The following is a 20,629-nucleotide window of genomic DNA, read 5'->3' on the forward strand; positions in this document are numbered from 1 at the left end:
CCTGGGGGCGGGGCCTGGAGCAGACAGGGGGCGGGGCAGAGCCTGGGGGCGGGGACTGGAGCAGACAGTGGGCGGGGCAGCGTCTGGGGGCGGAGCCCGGAGCAGACCAGGCGCTGCCTCGTGTCGGATCTGTAGGAGGAGCAGCTGCGGCTCCCCTCCGGGGTCTGTGCGGGGTGGGGCCCGTCATTAACCCCCCCGTGCTCCGGTGAGTGGGAGACCCCGGGGGGGGAGCGCTGGGCGGGGGGGGCAGGAAAGTGACTCTCTGTCCCCTACCTGCCCATCCCCCACTGCCGCCCCCTCCCCGCCCCCAGGGAGCCCTGCAGCCCCCCCCCGCCCCCTTCAGTCAGCCCCTCAGAGGGCTCCGTGCTGCCCAGGTGAACGGGGGCCGTGGGGGGGGGACCATCACTTTCTGCTTCTGTATTGGACAGGCTGGATTTTATATCACAAACGGTCCCCCCTTTTCCAGCTAGTTCTTTAATAGCCACATAAAAGCCCCCCCGGTCTTGGCGTTTATCCCATGTTCTCAGTTGCGTAGTTTGTGACACGTTTTCTCTGTACGTCTCAAAGATTCCTCAAAAATACCCTCAACGTTTGCCCCACTTTTACTCTAGTTGTCTACTTCTAATTGAATATGCCCCTGAGAGCTTTCCCTGTCTCTCTAATTATAAATTACGACGAAAATCTCAGATTTACACCTTTTCTCAGATTCCTGAATATGGATCTCAAACGTTTGCCAATGTTGCCCATTTCCGCTCTATTCATTGACCAAATAGTGGTGGGAAATACACTCAGCTTTTACCTCCTATCAACAACTGCGATAAAATCCCTCTCATTTTCCACTTTCCTCTCTATAATTTGCATAAATGGATCCAAAATCCCTCAGATTTCCACCCTTTCTCTTTCATTTCTGAACACTGATCTCAAATCTCAGGTTTCCCTCTTACGATGTCATTATCAAATGTCAATTAAAAATCCTCTTGGGTTTGGGGCTGTTCCCCATGTCTCTAAATCCTAGCAACTTGTCCTTCTTTGGGGGGAACCTGTTGCCCTGAGTCCTTCTCCATCCTGGTTGGGAAATTAACCCCCCTGCAACAATGATCATCTTTCCCTCTCCTTTGAGAATCATTTGTTCCCTCCTTTCTCTCTGTTAAAAATGTTTGCTGATAAAAGAGACTAGCCATCTATTCAATACCCATCAAAGCCAGGGGCCTCCCCCTGTTTGGGGGATGGGTGTTCCCAGTTGGTAACAGGAGAGTTGGCTGGACCCTTTTCTTTTCTCCAGCTGGCACGGGATGAGGAGGTCCCTCTGAGTGCAGCGTGGTCCAGAAGTATCCCAAACCCCATGACAAAGGGTCTCCGTGAGGGGGGGGCTTCCCGCAGTGCAAAGCTGTAGCCAACTCTGGGGTGGATCCACGGTGGCCATTATTTGCTAGTGACAGAGTTTGGAAATGTCTTACTTATTTTAGCCCTCCATGGCTTCCCTTCTCCTGTTAAAGAGGCGTCCCCCCGGGCTCCCTCTGCCTGTGTGACTGGCCAGCAGGGGGCGGTGATAACTTTCTATCCACTTACCAGACACTGTGAGGGAACACTGTTGATGGGGGGGGCAGGTGTCTGTGTGGGGAGATTGCAGCGGGAGCTGAAGGGGCATTGTGGTAGGGGGAGGCCTCTGGGTGGCTGGGCAGGGGGGGGCCCTAGTCAGGTTGGTGGATTCTGGAGGGTTTGGGGTTTCGGGGGGTAGTTCTGATGTGCCCAGCCCTAAGGCTATGGGTCCTGGAGGTGGGTATGGCTGGGGGCCTGTTGGCTGCAGACCAGTGGGGGTGGGGGTCTCTTGGGCAGGTGGGGCAGGGGATTAGATGTTGCCTGGTGCTGTGCCAGGGGCTCTGTCTGGGATTGCCCAGCTGGCTCCTGGGACCATTGCCATGCCCAGTGCACAGAGCTGTGGTGGGGCGGTCCCTGGCGCAGAGTGAGGGGTCCTCCTGTAAAGCGTCAGGGGGTCCTGCTGGGAGGAGGAGGGGGTCCCAGGCAAATGGGCTGGCAGATCCTGGTGGAGGGCAGGTGGGGGTCCTAGGCAGGCAATGGGGAAATCCCAGGCAGGCAGTGAAGGCCTATAAAATGACTCTACACAAACAGCCCCCCACCCCATTTCTCCTGCCATTTGCAGGAGCAAATCCAGCCATGGGGGAGCAAACAACCCAGGAATGAGAGTTTCCTAGCAGACAGGCATGGAGAGGGCACAGGGAAAAGGAGATAGAGAGACTGACAGGGTCCGTGGGATAAAAGAGTTTTGAAAGAGATTTCCAGCTCTCTCATCTGCCCAGACAGATGTATTACTGCACTGTGGGGAGAATCACTTTCCTGTGGACAAGACAAGGATGAGAGAGAGGAAAACCCAGTTCCTGACTCCATGTCCCTCCTGCTGGGGTGTGGCTGCCGTGGGGTCAGTGTCAGAGGGAATCCTCGAAAGGGACTCCTTTGGTTCTGCTTTTTTCTGGGATTGCGTTCAGAGACTTTGTTTTGGGATGCGGGAGGGAGAAAGGAGGTTAAAAGTGTGTCTGTGGGCCTAGCCTGGCAGGAGGGGCCAGGTCTCTGCTGTAATCCAGAGATTGAGCATTTTCTGAGCACGGCAGAATCTCGGATCTCACTCTGCAAGGAAAGAGCCTGGGGGAAGCGTGATGTGAATTGAACTAATGTCCGTTCCTAAACTTCTACAACAGCCCTTCTTGCCCGGCCAGGTTGCAGAACGACGCTCATGTTTCTTTCTGGTTCATCCCGTCCTCCCATGGGACAAGGGAGCGACATGGCTGCAGAGGAGCCAGCTCAGGTAGGGATTATTGTGGGGGGTTCTGATCTGTTCCTGCAGGAGGGAGAGGGACAGGAAATACACGGGAGAGGGGAAGGTTTGCACCGTCTGGTTTGGAGGTTGGAGCGGGGCAGGAAATGCACAGGGTGGAGAAAGGGAGGAGGCCAGGGGGTGGCAGACCTGCTGGGAGTTTTTTAATAAGTGGCCTAGATTCTAGGAAGAGACCCATGAGGTGAGGTGGAAATGCTCCAATCTGGTGAACAGAAAATAACCTACCTAGATGGGGCTGGGAAAAAGGACCAGACTCCTAGTGCTGGAGCCTGACCCAACTAACCAGCGGGTGCCTTGAAATACGAAGGGGGAAGCCACCAGTCAGGCTTAGGGGAGATTCCCCTGCTTCATATCCAGCTCTAGGAGTGGCTAAGTCATTATGCAAGGTAACCTATTTCCCCTTGTTTTTTCCTGCCCCCCCACCCCTCCAACGTTCTTGTTAAACCCTGGATTTGTGCTGGAAATGGGCCACCTTGATTATCATACACATTGTAAGGAGAGTGATCACTTTAGATAAGCTGTTACCAGCAGGAGAGTGGGGTGGGAGGAGGTATTTTTTTCATGATTTGTGTGTATATAAAAAGCTCTTCTACACTTTCCACAGTTTGCATCGGATGAAGTGAGCTGTAGCTCACGAAAGCTTATGCTCAAATAAATTGGATAGTCTCTAAGGTGCCACAAGTCCTCCTTTTCTTTTCACAAGGAAGAGGGTGTTGGGCTTCCTTCAAGAGATCTCTCCCTAGACCCTGCTCGGGGCAGCATCTCCGGTATCAGTCTGTGGCTAGTAGGTGTGTGATGGATCTGCTGGGAGAGAGGAGGGGTGTCTCTTCACCCCCTCACCCTGGTGTTTCCTGGGTGCTCTGAGTGGGGTGGGGGTGGGACTCTGTTAACTGCGGTCCACCCAGAGTTTCCGTTTGATTGTCTCCTCTCCCCCACGAATAGTGGGGCTGTGAGTGGGGCAGCAGGTCCTGAGTGTGGGGCTCTGGCTCTTTCAGGGGCCGGTGACCTTCGAGGAGGTAGCTGTGCATTTCACCAGGGAAGAGTGGGCTCTGCTGGACCCCGCTCAGAGAGCCCTCTACAGAGACGTCATGCAGGAGACCTATGAGAATGTGACCTCCCTGGGTAAGGATTCCTGTCCCCTCGGTTCTTGGAAGGGGAACGGAAGTGATGAGGTTCACGCCACCCCCACATTGCCACCTCTGCTCTGTCCTGTTCCAGCATCACCCCAGCATGCCAGTGACACACACACGACCAGCAACCCTCCCCTGCTGCTGAACGCTGTGGGAAGAGAGCACAGGAGCAGAATCGCACAGTGTCAAATATCTCCTGTTTGCACAAGTAAAACGGGGGGTTAGGTCCAGCATAACGAACAGAAGCTTCCTACCCCTGGCCTTCTCTCAAACCCTGAGCTTTCTCCACCCAGACCAGAATGTGCTTGGGATGGAAGAAGCAGGCTGCTGGGGTCAGAGCGGCTGGTCCAGGGTTACTGATCACACAGACCTTGAATGCTGGCTGGGGGAATCCAGACAAGGGAGCTCCAGCAGCAGAGCATTGAAACTCAGCCAGGATTACAGATGACACAACTCCTCACTGCTCCGGATTGCCCCGTGCATGGGACAATGGCCTCGGTTGCTGGTGAAAATCCTTGAGACCTGGAGAGTTGCTCCGCCCATCCCCATGTGCAATAGCCACTATCTACCTTCTCTGCAGACTTGGTTTTTTGAGTCCCTCATTCCTGAAGTCACATGACCCCGATTCTTATTTTTCACATTCTGCTTTTCTAGACTATTTAGAGTCTGTTGCTTCTGAATGATAGTTTCTAATTTCCCAGTGTTCTCCACAGCCAGGGATTTTCCTACTCCCTCCCATTGCACTGGACTCACTAGGTTCCCTAGTATTTAAGAATGGCCACACTGGGACAGACCAAAGGTCCATCTAGCCCAGTGTCCTGTCTTCCGACAGTGACCAGCGCCGGGTGTCCCAGAGGGAATGAACAGAACAGGGAATCATGAAGTGATTCATCTCCTGTCACCCATTCACAGCTTATGACAAACAGAAGTTAGGGACACCATCCCTGCCCATCCTGGCTAATAACCATTCACGGACCTGTCCTCAATAGATTTCTCATGGTGTTTTTTGGTTTTTTTTTGTAACCCTATTATAATCTTGTCCTTCACAACGTCCTCTGGCAAGGAGTTCCCCAGGTTGACTGTGCATTGTGTGAAGAAATACTTCCTTTTGTTTCTTATAAACCTGCTGTCTATTAATTTGATTGGGTGATTCCTACTCCTTGTGTTATGAGAAGGAGTAAATGACACGTCCTTATTTACTTTCTCCACGGCAGTTTTGATTTTATAGACCTCTCTCATATCCCCCCTTTGTCTCTTTTCCAAGCTGAATAGTCCCAGTCTTTTTAATCTTTCCCCGTACAGAAGAGTTTCATACCTGTAATCATTTGGGTTGCCCTTTTCTGAACCTTTTCCAATATATCTTTTTTTGAGATGGGGCAAGCACATCTGCAGGCAGTATTCGAGATGTGGGTATACCATGGGTTTATATAGAGGCGATACGATATTTTCTGTCTTCTTATCTATCCATTTCAGAATGATTCCCAACATTCTCTTTGCTTTTTGACTGCCGTGGCACACTGAGTTGATGTTTTCAGAGAACTGTGCCCAGTGACTCCAAGATCCCTCTGTTGAGTGGAAACAGCTCATTTAGAGCCCACCATTTTATATGTGTAGTTGGGATTATGTTTTCCAATGGGCTGCAATATGGTGCTATCCTGACACCTCGTCCTGCTGAGATCCTGCATTCAGTGATATCCCTGCCCTGCCTGTTCCCGTTCTCATAAAAGAAGAAGAGCATCCAAATGCATGTTTACCTTCATTCCCTCAGCGGTCCTCATGGGAATCCCTGATCGGTTCCAAAGTGTATTAAAACCTTTCTTAAAGGGTTACCTCTTGGTGGTTATCAGGTCCTGTGAGTTTGTAGCCCAGAAAGACCCCCCTCAGTCAGCTCAAACTCAGCTGTTTATCCCCCAAAAGTCTGTCGTCTTCAGTCTCCTGAATGAGGGGAAATCCGTCACTTCCCCTTTCTGCGTTGGGTAAAGCTTCAAGAGGTGGAGCTCTGCATAACCAGCCTTGAGATCTGGCATTCATCACCCTGTAGTGATACCAGCTTGCACAGGAAACCCATCCCGCAGCCCTTCCTGGTATCATGTGGCGCATCTCGGCATCATAGTCTGTGAAGAATTCATGCTTTCAAGGGCTGGCTTAGATATACAGATAACAGTCATAATTAGGGCAAGAGTTTGCAGGCAATGAAAACAGAGTAATTGACAAACGTGAGCAATATCTAATCCTTTAAAGCCTGAAAGTGCCTTGGGGGGAGGGGACAGGAGCCGGCTGTGTGGGGGCGGTGGGGCTCAGATACTGGGCATTGAGAGCCTAGAGCCAGCTGTGCGCTGGAGAGACGGGGCATGAACCAGCTGTGTACAGGGGAAATGAGCAGGGGAGAGGTGCTGTGGACACGGCCGTGAGCAGCTGTGAGTGCCGTCCTCTCTGCAGCATGATGAGAGAGCCTGGCGTCCCACTGCCGATCCCAGACTTGTATGAGGAGGGAAGAAATTGGCATCAAGTCTCAACCGCAGCCAGCCTGTGCCCTGGGGAGGAGACGGGTGTCTCCAGGGAGAAATCTGGGGGATTGTGACCCTGCATGCCCCACCCACCCTCTGATCAGCAATTCCGGATATTAACGGTGATTCCAGAAACAAAGAGTAATTTTGGGAAAAAATGCAGTCCTAGCGACAATTTCTGGAAAACACTGGCCTTGGTTGAAACATTAAATCCGATAGTCTCAAGATCTAGGCCTGTGTTGATCAGATCTGCCACTCTGCCTTCACGGAGTTCACTCTGCTGGTGGGTTGTACCCCTTCCCCCATTCTGTGTCTGCCTTGTCTATTTAGATTGTAACTTCTTCAGGGCACGGGCCATCAACGCTTCTCGGTTTGTACTGTGCCTAGCAAAATGAGGACCCACTGTTAGTTGGCCCTTAGGCACTAAGGTAATGAATATGATTTATAATAATCATCTCCTGGCACTTTGAGCCAAGGAAGCCGGCCTTGGGACGTTACTACTTAAAAGTGAGCTGGGCTTAAAAGCATGGAATATTCTTTGTGACAAGTATCCCACAAATTCCACTGACCTCCCTTGTTTTCTTTGCCTTGAGCAGGGTTTCCAGTTTCCAGAACTGATGTGATCTCGCAGCTGGAACGAGGGGAGGAGCCGTGCGTCCCAGACCTTCATGGCTCTAAGAAAAAAGTGCTCCCGAGAGCTGCCTGCATAGGTGAGGCATTGGTTAAACCAACCCCAAAACTGTCGGTGAATAAAGGAAACATTTGGGATGCCCTACAAAGACCTTGTGAGCTCTCCAAGTTCAGGATTGTTCCCTGCAGATGTAGAATCGTTAGGCAGAGGTCACTCATGGCTTCCCACCTATCCTGACTGACAACTGGCAGCAAGTCCCTCCCCAATCTCGCTGTCCCCTGAGATTTCTTCTGAGATACGGACCCAGAACTGATCCCTTCCTTTCTCTCCTCTGGGGAAGGTTGAAGGGAAAATCAGCTCCTGATAGGTTTGATCTGTCCTGTACACATTTTGGTTCCTTCATCCCTTTTCCCATTCTTCTCTCTGAGATTTGCTTTCTCTCTGGCGCAGGCAGAGACTTACGTCTGGATTCTCTCGGTCTCCCGTCAGGTGTTGGGATGGTGAGTGAAAACGAGGAGGAGCCCCAGCAGGAAGATGCTGAGCGAGTAGAAGCCCATGGGATGTTGTCAGGAAGGTCCAAAGGGAATGATTCTGGGAGCTGTGCACGCCCAGAAAAAACAAAAGCCTGTGAGAGTCAGCAGAGGCCAGAGGAAAACTTCGGTAGCCAGTCAGACCTTATTACACGTGAGAGAATGAACTTGGAAGGAACACGCTACACATGCCTCGAGTGTGGGAAAAGCTTCAAAGGGAGCTCGGACCTTCTCAGACATCAGAGAATCCACACGGGTGAGAAACCTTACGCATGCTGTGTGTGTGGGAAATGCTTCAAGCAGAGCTCGCATCTCATTGCACATAAGAGAATCCACACGGGTGAGAAACCTTATGGATGCCCTGAGTGTGGGAAACACTTCAAGCAGAGCTCAAACCTTATTACACATCGGAAAATTCACACGGGTGAGAAACCTTATGGATGCCCTGAGTGTGGGAAACACTTCAAGCGGAGCTCACACCTTATTACACATTGGAAAATCCACACGGGTGAGAAACCTTACGGATGCCCTGAGTGTGGGAAACACTTCAAGCAGAGCTCACACCTTATTAGACATCGGAAAATCCACACGGGTGAGAAACCTTAGGAATGCCCTGAGTGTGGGAAGCACTTCATTGACAGTTCATCCCTCCTCTCACATCAGCGAATCCACACAGGGGAGAGGCCCTACACATGCTCTGAGTGCGGGAAAAGCTTCAATCAGAGCTCTACCCTAATCACACATCAGAGAACGCACACAGGAGAGACCCCCTACATGTGCTCTGAGTGCGGGAAAAGCTTTAATCGGAGCTCTGTACTGACCACACATAGAAGAATCCACACAGGTGAGAAGCCTTATGGATGCTCTGAGTGTGGGAAACGCTTTGATCGGAGCTCATACTTTATCATACATCGGCGAATCCATACGGGTGAGAAACCTTATGGATGCCGTGAGTGTGGCAAACACTTCAATCAAAGCTCAGCCCTTATCACACATCAGCGAATCCACACAGGAGAGAGGCCCTACACGTGCTCTGAGTGTGGGAGAAGCTTCAATCAGCGCTCAACCCTTATTAGACATGAGAAAATCCACATAGGAGTGATCTCTAACAAATGCCTTGACTAGGGCTGGCCAAAGGTGTTTTTTTTTTTAAGAAAAAAATCACATTTGCTAATTCCCACTTAGTGATCTGTGCCCCATCTTCACCGTGGTTACTCAGCTCCCCCAGATGAGTTGCCTGCTTCTGCTTTTTGCAGCTCACCCTTCTTTGGGGTCAGTCCTGTGATGTTTTCTATCAACTCCTTTCCTTTTGAGTCGAAGGAGCGTCTGTCCCTCCAGCCAGGAAAGTTCATCATCCAGGTGGGGGAGAGAGGTTTGTTCCCAACAAGCTACACTGAGGCAAAAACTACCCGTGCCATACATCCATTAGGACTGTACATGGCGTTGGCTGCTCAAGTTAGTTATCTTGGTGTTAAAAGACAATTACAGTTGTCGTGCAGATGCAGCCGAGGTGCAGTGGTTGGCATTAGCTTTCCCCTTGACCTGACCTAAACTCCATCACTTTTCCTAGTCTAAACAAACCCTGAGCATCACAGTTATACTGTTCCCCCATTTAAAAACAATTGTTAGTCATCAAGTTCCCCCACCAGGAACATATTGTTTCATTCCCAGTTGTCACAGTTCATCAGAGCGCTGTTGCTTCAGGTTTTCCTGAAGGCAGATATTTTTACTCCCGTTTTCCTCCCTTAAAATATATTGAAGTATAACAAAGAGCAGGAATAGGGAAGGGATAGGGAAAAATGTCTTTTCCCCTCTGTAACAACAGAAGAACATAGGGTAAATCAGAGGGATTCTCCATCACCCTCTCTATCCCCCTGTTCTTCAATTGGAAAGGTCAATATTTCCCGAAGGGGCTGGGAAGAGGATTCTCTAGTAAATGATTTGGAACTAAGCAAAAGACCCATTCATTTGCCTCCCAAAGCAGTTGTGGCCCATGCCCTGCAGGAGGTTGCTCCTGAAGATCTTCCCTTCCTAATCAGGTGCATGTTGCCTCTTATTTGGGAAATGCAATCCCTTCCTAGGTAGAGATGGGAAAAATGGAAGTGACATTTCTGTTCAGCTCACTCCTGGGAGATGCTGTAAATGTGTAGGAAATGGCATCCATGAGGAATGTGATAGAGCTGCAGAAAGACACCCATTTTGAGTAGATACCTGACATTTGGTGTCTTAGAGGGATTCTAAGGCGCACCTGAATTTAGTCCCTTATTTAAATCTGTTGCACCAGATTAAAGAAACAAAAGGGCATATTTGGGGGAGTTCTACCTCAGTATCGCTACTGGTATGTCGTGTGGTTGGTGAAGAATTCTACGCCAGAGCCGTGTAAAATTGCTACAACTAAGGTCAAAGATTTGACAAGAACTCAGGTAGAAATGAGAGGTACGAGTGGTTGATTTTCACCCCAGAGATGGACGCTATGGTGACCTGTGGCCAAGGTAAACTGTTTTTAGAATTGCTCACACTTCTAAAGGATGCCATGATGAAACTGGGAACAACTGTCTTTTACCATTTGGATCCCAAGTTTCCTGAAGCACAGAGAGAAACAGCTGATTCCTTCAGAGCCATGCCATGCCTATGGGTCCCAAACTGGCTGCCTTGCTGGACAAGAAGCACTTCTGTGTTGGTTAAATGATGGTAGCCAATGAGGGAATGTAACAGATTCCAAGTTCAGACTGCAGGATACATGAATGCTGAGTCCAGAGTCTGTGGTTTGGTCTCTTAGTTTTGCTCTTGAGTCTAATGCATGTGTCTCACTTTTCCGCCTCCTGCTACTCTGAAAGATTAGAAAGGGTGAAAGTAGAGCACAGGTGGTTTTTCTCATGATGCAGCCTTCCCACGTAGTGTGAGACCCCTTCCACCCACACTTCTGGGAGAAGACCCAGGGAGAAATGAACCCTCAGAAATGGAAGGCTCCTAGGTTATGGGAGAATGTGATTTCACACAGAGCTCACTGGGTGAAAATGGGAATTAAGAGAAAACTGCCCTAAAGGTTTATAGTTTGTAATCTTTGAAGAAATTGTTACCAGCAACAAGGAAATTGCACATAAAGTTTATTAGTGTAAGGTAAGAGGCTGATTCTGTGATCACTTTCAGTGTTACAGTATAATTCAGGTTTTCTTCTAGCCCCCTCCTACAAAATAGCAAATGGTGGCTAATCCTGCAATAAAAACCTGACTCCAAAGGAATCAGGTTTGGGGGAAAATGTGAGAGAAATAGCATGTACGAGAATAGAGACCCAGTATAGACTGGAATGATTTCTGTTTCAAATGGAATTTATTTGGTAAATTTTAAAATAAATCTTCTGTTGGGAGGAAAACTACTTGAGAGAAGATGTGGAACCTTTTCCCCAGTGAGAGGGAAAGAGCCAGAGAGTTCCCCAGGGCTCTTGTTCGCAAAGCAAAGATGTCACATTAGGCAGGAGATGTCAAGATCTACAATGGTGATGGGCGAGTGATGGGAGCTTTTCTGGGTGGTTGTTGTTTGGTTGTTTTTTTTCATGTAATTTTTGTTTTGTTTTTGCAACTAGTTCTTTTTATAGCTGCTGAGCCCCCTTGTCCTTTTGAGCACAGCTCTTTAACCCTCAGGCCTGGCTCTGGAAACCTCAGAACCGGCTTTGCGGTTTTTTTTTTCATGTTTGCTATCTTTGGAGTTCGCACATCCACACGACATGCGGTTCACAGCAACGGATACTTTGAGAAACCTGCTGGGTGAAGCAGGCCTTTTCCAAACTGACATTGGCCCAAATTCTGCCTCAATTCAGCTGGATTGGGACACGTCTGTGTCAAAGGAGTGGTTCACACCTGATTTGCCCAGAGACCTCAGAGGAGGGGTAGTTAGATATAGGATAAGTAGGAATCGACAACAATGAAGTTAAATATAAAGGTGAAAGACCCTCACCTTGCAGGTCAACAAGCCTGTTCTGTTCTTTCCCTCCAATGCATCTGGCACTGGTCGCTCTCAGGTAGCACACTGGGCTTGACGGACCATTGGTCTGACCCAGTCTATGACCTGTCGTGCGTTCTTATGGAAGTCCTCTGCGGGCTTGTCTACACGGGCAAGTTTCTGCACAGGAAAGCAGCTTTCTGCGGTGTAACTCCCGAGGTGCGCACTCAGATTTCGTGATGCATGATAGGAAGGGGCCATGACAGGGACACACTGCCGTGCGGGGTCAAAATGAAGGAGCTGTGACATGCCTACCACAAGGTGCAGGAGGCAAACTGCTGCTCCATATTGGGGGCTAACTAACCCCAGCATCACGGCAAGAATCTACCTAGCAGCTGGAGAAAAAATATGAATGAGAGTCAAAGACACCTCCACGTGGCCTGTCTCTTCCCCAATCTCAACACCTGGAAGATTGTCTGGAAGACTCAGAATTTGAACTGCAGAGATTGGTCTCAGGCTGAGAGGGAATTCAGTCTGTGTATTAAGAACTCAACATGGCCTGGAGCAAGCAGTGAGTGAGAAAAGCTGTTTGATCCAATTCTTGCTTAGTATATTCAAATTAGAGTTTAGACTGGGAGTCTGTTTTCATTTGTTATGTAACCACTTTTGACCTCTGTAACCAATACTTATACTCAGTTAAAATCTAACTTTCTGGAGTTAATAAACTTATTTTACTATTTTATACTTACTCCTGAGTTTGTCCAAAGTGCTTGGGAAAGTTGCTCACATGACAAAGGCTGGTGCATGTCCCCTTTATTTTTGATGAAGTGGCGAACTAATTAATGAGCTTACACTTTTCAAGAGAAGGACTGAGACGATCGCATTCTGACCTTTTACTGACACTTCTTTAATAACTAAAAAAAAAGAACAGGAGGACTTGTGGCACCTTAGAGGCTAACTGATTTATTTGAGCACTGTCCAGTTTTGGGCCCCACACTTCAAGAAGGATGTGGATAAATTGGAGAGAGTCCAGCAAAGGGAAACAAAAATGATTAGGGGACTGGAACACATGAGTTATGAGGAGAGGCTGAGGGAACTGGGATTGTTTAGTCTACGGAAGAGAAGAATGAAGGGGGATTTGATAGCTGCTTTTAACTACCTGAAAGGTGGATCCAAAGAGGATGGATCTAGACTATTCTCAGTGATAGCAGATGACAGGACAAGGAGGAATGGTCTCAAGTTGCAGTGGGGGAGATTTAGGTTGGATATTAGGAAAAACCTTTTCACTAGGAGGGTGGTGAAACACTGGAATGCATTACCTAGGGAAGTGGTGGAATCCCCTTTCTTAGAAGTTTCTAAGGACAGGCTTGACAAAGCCCTGGCTGGGATGATTTAGTTGGGGTTGGTCCTGCTTTGGGCAGGGGGTAGGACTAGATTCCTCCTGAGGACCCTTCCAACCCTGATCTTCTATGATTCGATGACCCTCCTCCAGGAGTGACAGAGCCTGGCATGTGCTGGAAGAAGCGGGGAGCTCTGGTGCCCACGGACCTGTCCTGGCAGCTTTCTCAGCAGCAAAGAAATCAATTCTCCCTGCCCCTGAGCAACCCACCCACAGCTAATGGCAGCATTGGTGGGGGGTCCCAAGCTTTGCACCAACGTCCACATTTCAGACCTTCCTCTCATGGCACTTTCCATGTGAATTAGGACAAGCAAGCTGGGGAAGCTCCATGGGGTAATAGAAACCAGGGCTGCAGGGAAGGTTTGAACTCACAACCCCAGCAATATTGCCCTTTGCACTAACCACTTGCACCCCTGCAGGGGCTCCTTGGACAGCGCTGGGAAGTCGGCCGTGATCCGTCTCTGTGGTTCGCACCTTTGCCTGGCAATTGAAAGGCTGCCGGTTCAAACCTCACTCAAGGTGTGGCTTTCCAGCAATGAGACTCCAGTCCATTTTAACAGGAAGAAAATCTCCTCTATTCTGGTTTAGCCGCATTTGACTCCTTCTGCCCGTCTTCTTCCTCCCCCATCGGTCCCTTTCCTTCCCCATTGGGGCCATGCAGAGGGGAGCCCCAGTCAGTCTCTGTCACCGAGAGGCTGTATCCCATAAGGGGAGGGAGGGGTCGCTGTAAAGCATTGATAATGGGTGGGGAGAGGTGTGCGTGGTTAGGGGGAGAAAGTCTGGAGAACTAACAGTGGGGCCCAGAGAGATTCCCCCACAGACTGGGGAGATCCCCTGCTGCCCACCATCACCCAGCTCTGGGAAGAACAACTTGGGATTGCTTGGGGAACCCACCTTTAAAAACACAAGTGTTCCATGCTAGTTACATTTGAATAAGACCAAAGCCGCCTCAAACCCAGTGTCACAGTCACTGGGACGACTTTGTCCTGACATTTTACCGGCCGCAGCCACAAAGCGAGTCAAATTACGGCTCCCGTTCGGCGTCAAGGCTCACAGACGAACCCGGAGGCTTTTCCTTCCTCAGGTTCTGCCGTCATTTCAGTGCTGGCCTGTTCCGAGATTCATCGTTGTGCAAAGCAGCGTCAGGCCCTGAAACTGGACGAGCCCAGAGCAGAGGCTGCCTTCATTTAACCCTCCAAAAACCAACCCGCCGAAACGTGGATTAGCACCCATGCTCCTCCAGCCGCAGGGGAGGCGCCTCATCTGGGCCCCTGGTGCCCATGCTCCAGCAACATAAGAGCACGGGGGCCTGGCTCCACCCAAGTCCGGGGGCCGGTGTCTCCCCCAGCCCCACCTGCTGCCCCCGGGCAATTTAAAAGGGCCCGGGAACCCCCACCGCCATCACCGGCAGCACAAGGGGGCTAAGGCGGCTTCCTGCCCACCCTCGCTCCGTGTAACCCTTCTGCCCGTCAGAGTTGGCAGCAACAAGGGCCGGGTTCAATATCTAGGGGATCCATTCCAATAACACAATGCAAACCGGCTCGAGCCCCCACCCAGTGACCTGGGACAAATATGTACCACCCCCGCTGGGCACCTCCCAGAGGCAATCCTTCCCCTCTCGCAAGCACCTAGTCTGAGTGTAGCAAAAAGCCTTTTAATAACAGAGAGAAACAATGTGGCATTATGTTGGGGAAACACCACCAACAGGATTCATAACACAACTCACGAGCAAAAAAAAAACCCACCCCAAGCAAATTGGGGCATGCCCTTTCCCTTTGGTTCTTGAGTCCAGCAACCCCAAATCACCCAAAGTCCCAAAAGTCCAATGACCCAAAAGTCTCTGTCCCTGGTCAGGGCAGCCCCAAAGTTCAAAAATTTATCTGCAGAGCTTTACCTCCCAACCTGGGTGGAGATGGGGGCGGGGGTAAAAGGCACCTTACATGATCTGAAGCTGACTGCCCCACAGCTCCATAGGCCTCCGCTCCACCAGCCGTCTCACAAACTTCTCCACAATAAATCTTCAGGCTCCCCCACTACTGAACACAACGCTCTGTGATTTCGGCTCTTACTCAGTTCAGCTCTTTGGTGAAGTCAGCTTGTAGTAGGGGAGCCTCAGTGCTGGGACACCATTAACCCGAAATGAGCTTCGCAGCCTGTAACTAGAGTCCTAACGGAATCAAAATTAGCTCTGAGATTCCACAGTGGAGAGAAAAGGAAGAGCAATTAGCATGGAAGGCCATCACCAAGGGACCCATGGCACCAAATATTAATACTTGTCCCCACCCTCTCTCAATTCACAGCATTTTGGAACCCATGACCCTTGCCTAGCGAGTGCTACTTAGTTGATGGTGAGTCCCTCCATCATAACAAAAGGCCAAGTACAGTTCCCAGCACAGTTCCCATAATCAGGGTAATAACAATTTATTCTTCCTGCCCCAATAACAGAGACACTGGGGATCCCACAGCAGCCAAAGTGAGCATTTGGGCAGCTATGGCCTCGTTCTAGGCGGGGTGGGTGTGCCTATGCAAATGAGATCGGCCCCTGAAGTTCTTTTCCACAACTTGCCAGACCTCACCACCAGATGTCAGGGTGAGGCTCACCCTGACACTGCTTACACTCCGTGTGGCCTGCCAGTCTCGGAAGCGGCTGGCGCGTCCCTGCAGCCCCGGGGGTGGGGGGATCTCCACACGCTGCCCCCGCCCCGAGGGCCGACTCTGCCATCTGTGGCAATGGGAGCTGCTGGGGTGGTGTCCGTGGGCAGCGATGGGCAGAGACCCCCCACCTAGGAGCTGCTGCCAGAGGGGGGTGTGGGTCGCTTTTGGGAGATCCCTGAGGTAAGAGCTGCACCCTCATTCTCTCCCGCACCCCAAGCCCCAGCCCAGACCCCAGCCCCCTGTACCCAAACTCCCTCCCAGAGTCCACCCCCTGCACTCCCTCCTCCACCCTACCCCCATGCCCCAGCCCAGAGCCCACACCCCACACCCAAACTCCCTCCCAGAGCCTGCGCCCGCACCCCCTCCTGCACCCCAACCCCCAACCCCAACCCAGATCCCGCACCCAAACTTCCTCCCACAGGCCTCCCCCCACACCTGGTCTCGCACCCCAACCCTCTTCCCCAGTCCAGAGCCCACCCCTTGCACCCAACTCCCTCCCAGAGCCCGACCTGCACCCTCTCCTGCACCCCAACCCCCTCCCCCAGCCCAGAGCCCACACCTGAACTCCCTCCCAGAACCTGGCCACCCCACCCATTCCTGCACCCAATGCCCTGCCCCAGCCAAGACCCCACACCTGCACCCAAACTGCCTCCCAGAGCCTCTACCCCTCACCCCCTCCCACACCCTAACCCCCTGCCCCAGCCCAGAGCCCACACCACACATCCAATTCCCTCCCAGAGCCTGCCCCCACACCTGCTCCTGCACCCCAACCCCCTGCCCCAGCCCAGACCCCGCACCCTTCATTCCCTCCTGCACCCCAACACCCTGCCGCAACCCACAGCCCACACCCAAACTCCCTCCCAGAGCCCAACCTCTTTCCCTCTGCCTCCCATACCCAAACTCCCAGAGCCTTAGGCAGATGTGGGGGGAGGTGGACGGGGAGGCAGGACTTGGTCCCATTCTGGAAACCACCAAAAATTGTAGAAACCTGCCGCCCCTGTCCAGCCCAACCTTCTGCAGGTGCCCCTCAGGCCCCACCCGTGCAGGGTTTGAAGCTTGCATTGCTTAAATTCCAGGACGCTGGGGGACTTCAGCTCCCCTTTGTCCAGCGGGAACCTTCAGCCCACTCCCAACCAGATTCTTGTCCATGGCATGACTGTCGGGGGGCTGGGCCCCTCTTTGTCTTTTCTCTCTGGGACAGGCCAGGGTACCTAGAACTGGGGTATCTGAGCACCCAGGACCTTCTATGGAGATGCCCTTCCCCTTCCCCTTCCCCTTCTGTGGTCCCATCTGTCATTGACTCCAGCCTGTTTTCTATCCATCATCAGCACCATCCCAAGCCAGCTGCACCCGCCTCAAAAAGACAGTGTCCCCTGATGGGTGTAAATCATAGAATCATAGAATATCCTCATTTACACATTTCTTTGGCAGTCATGACAGGAGACAAAGGGTTTCTATTCCCAACTTGAAGGCAAGGAGTGCATTAGGGGCAACTCCAAGGGAAAGACTATTGATGGAGATCTCAATCTAAATTCTACACGAGTTTTGTTATCTTCCCTTTTGGTTCTATCCCTGGAAATTCCCCCCGACTAGTCTGCTGAAAGATAAAATCATCTAAATCTGCCTCCAAAGAACCTGACCGGCTGAAGCAGGAGGAGACCTGAGAGATGGCCACTTTCAAATCAAAAGGGAACGCTGAGACCTGCCTGTTGCCACACCCGCCCCCACCCGTCCCGAGGAGAAGGAGGCGCCGACCTGTCGTGTGCGATCTAATGAGCAGGGAAAGAATCTGGGAATTACCTTCTGTAAAAACTCATCCTTTTGTTCCTCAAACACCTGTGGAAATAGCTGATTCAAGAAGTGGTTGACAGAGGGATGGTCCGCGTCTCTCAGCAGCTCCTTGGGTCACCAGCCGTTGTCAACCAAGCCAGTTGGCAGACTGACGGCAGGGCAAGAATGCTGACGCCCAACACTCTTTGCTGTTGGCCTCCGTGACATCACAATCAGCTTGTGCATAAACACACACAGACCCCACCCAGAGAGACACACCCCCACTGAGCAACTCCCCACTCTCCCTCCCAGCACTTCCTGCCCACCCCAGAACAGCTGTTTCATGGAATTGAGGATGCTCCGGGAGGGTCGGTTCGGGGCAGGGACATGGCACACTTGGGGCACTGCATGGGACTCTTCTCTCCTCAGTGCAGGGCTCAGCACTTGTCCTTGCTGAACCTCATCAGATTTCTTTTGGCCCAATCCTGTAATTTGTCTGAATCACTCTGAACCCTATCCCGACCCTCCAGCGTATCTCCCTCTCCCCCCAGCTTAGTGTCATCTGCGAACTTGCTGAGGGTGCAATCCATCCCGTCCTCCTGATCATGCACGAAGATGGTGAAGAAAACCGGCCCCAGAGTGACCCGTGGGGAAGCGGGGGAGGGGGTGGAGGAGAGGAGGCAGACGGTGAGTGGCAGGGACCCCACAGAGGGGGGTGCAGTGGAGGAGAGGGGGAAATCATCCAGGCAGCGGTGGGCAGTGTGGGCTGGGAGAAGGGGCGAGGCAGATACAGGAAGAGATGGAGCACAGGCGGGGCACTGGGGCCCAGGCACCCGGGGCCTGGTCATTGTTGGCACCAAGAGAGGAGAGGAGAGGAGACGGAGACGGAGACGGAGACGGAGACGGAGACGGAGACGGAGACAGAGTATGTGTGATGGCCAACGCACTAGAGGAGAGACAGAGAAAAACATGGTAGGATAGCAAGCAACTCACCTCCTGGAGTCATCTGTGATGAAGCGGGACTTCATGTTTCCTCTGAATTGTGTGGGGGTGCCTCAGTTTCCCCTATGCAGTTCTTAAGGATCTAGGGGGTGGGGTAAGGGTGTATGATCGTTGCAGAGCTCTGGAGGGCAGGTGTGTGCAGGGGTCTGGACACAGAGAATGGCCGACACCCTCTTTCCTGGCACCTGATGCCCTGGGCCCTTCCCCCCTGCGAGGTGAGAGCTAAAGGGTTGGAGAACAAAGGAATCGGGTGCCCTCCTGGCCGGGGACAGGGACAAAGCCCAGAGGAGGAGGGGCTGGGGGGAGTTTCAGTTGGGGGCTGGCTGGAGACATGGAGTGAAGGGCAGACGGGGTTGTCTGGCTCACTGCCCCCCCCCCCCCAAATGGACCCGGCTGAGGGGTCCGGTTCTCTGCACCTACAAGGTCTGTGTTAGATCATGTCCCTGTCGTCTAATAAACCTCTGTTTTCCTGGCTGGCTGAGAGTCCCGTCTGACTGCGGAGTTGGGGGGCAGGACCCTCTGCTCCCCCCAGGACCCCGCCTGGGCGGACTGGCTGTGGGAAGCGCAGGGAGGGGCAGAGGAGGCTGAAGGCTCCGAGGTCAGAGCCAGGAAGGTGGAGCCGGGGGAGCTGTGTGTCCTGCAGACAGGCTGCTCCCCGAGAGGAGACTTCCCCAGAGTCCTGCCTGGCTTCCTGGGGAGCAGTCCCAGAGCATCGCCCGGGGACCCCGGGACATCCTCCTCCTCGATGAAACCTTCTGCCGTGTGACGTGTTGTGTGTGTCGTGTTGCGTGTGTCGTGTGACGTGTTGTGTGTGTGACTTGTGTGTTGTTTTGTGTGTGTGAGATGTGTTTATGTGTGCGTGTTGTGGTCTGTGTTGAGTGTGTGTGTGTGCCATGTTGTATACCGTGTTGTGTGCATGTGACGGTGTGTGCCGTTTTGTGTGCATGTTGTGTGTGTCGGTGTCATGTGTTGTGTGAGATTTTTGTGTCTCGTGTTGTGTGCCGTTTTGTGTGTCGTGTGTCGGTATCGTGTGTCGTGTTGTGTGTGGGTGTGTGATATTTTGTGTGCGAAGTTTTGTGCATCGTGTTGTGTGTGTGTGTCACGTGTGCCGTTTTGTGTGTCATGTGAGGTGTTGTGTGTCATATTGTGTGTGTGTGTCGGTGTCGTGTGTGATTTCTTTGTCACGTTGTCTGCTGTTTTGTGCGTCATCAAGTGTGTGTGTGTGTATGTGTCGGTGTCGTGTGTTGTGTGTGATTTTTGTGTGTCTTGTTGTGTGCTTTTTTGTGTGTCAGTTTATTTGTGTGTCATGTTGTTTGTGTCTTTCGGTGTCCTGTGTTGTGTGTGTGTGAGAGTCTTCTCTCTTTGTGTGTCGGTGTCATGTTGTGTGTGTGTGTGTCAGTGTTGTCTGTCGTGTTTTCTGTGTGTTGTCTTGGGTGGCCCCTCAGGGTATTGCACAAACCATTTCCATCGTGGAGAAACAGTGACACCAGGTGGCCAATCCAGATAATGTACAAACCATTTCCCTCACAGAGCAACAGTGACACCGGGTGGCTAATCCAGGTATTGCACAAAGCATTTCCCTCATGGAGCAACAGTGACACTCGGTGGCCACTCACGGTAATGCACAAATAATTTTCTTAACGGAGCAACAGTGACACCAGGTGGCCAGTCAGTGTAATGCACAAATCATTTCCCTCCTGGACCAACAGTGACACCGGGTGGCCACTTGGAGTAATGCAGAAAGCATTTCCTCACGGAGCAATGGGGACACTGCGTGGCCAATTCAGGTATTGCACAAATCATTTCCCTCCTGGACCAACAGTGACAGTGGGTGGCTAAACCACGTATTGCACAAAGCATTTCCCTTATGGAGCAACAGTGACACCGGGCGGCCCCTTGGAGTAACACACAAATCATTTCCTCCCGGAGCACCCGTTGCACAAACTGAGTTTAATAATAATAATAAACAACAAATAGTTTCACTAGAAAAGGCAGATTTTCAGTGATTATAAGGGATAGCAAACAGAAGAAGGCAGATTGCTAAGCAAATACAAATACACACACATACTAAGCCTAAGATCTTAAAGAGACTGGATTCAAGAAGTCATTTCCCATCCTAAAGGTCTTTTGGCAACTTGAAGAGTTTCTGTAGCTTAGACTTCCCGTTGTTTCTCTTTACAGACTAGACTCCTGTCTTAGTCTGGACTTCCCCCTT

At 51.5% G+C, this 20,629-nt stretch overlaps 1 protein-coding gene across 1 annotated transcript in view; it reads left to right on the plus strand.

The window, feature by feature from the left end:
• LOC140904589 (uncharacterized) overlaps positions 1 to 20,629 on the plus strand; it is a 203,606-nt gene that overhangs the window by 59,888 nt on the left and 123,089 nt on the right. The window contains 1 exon segment of the mRNA XM_073327021.1: positions 7,838 to 8,747. Within this exon segment, the coding sequence (XP_073183122.1) occupies positions 7,838 to 8,747 (910 nt within the window).

Source organism: Lepidochelys kempii, unplaced genomic scaffold (genome assembly GCF_965140265.1).
Source record: "Lepidochelys kempii isolate rLepKem1 unplaced genomic scaffold, rLepKem1.hap2 scaffold_37, whole genome shotgun sequence".
Classification (NCBI taxonomy): domain Eukaryota; kingdom Metazoa; phylum Chordata; order Testudines; family Cheloniidae; genus Lepidochelys; species Lepidochelys kempii.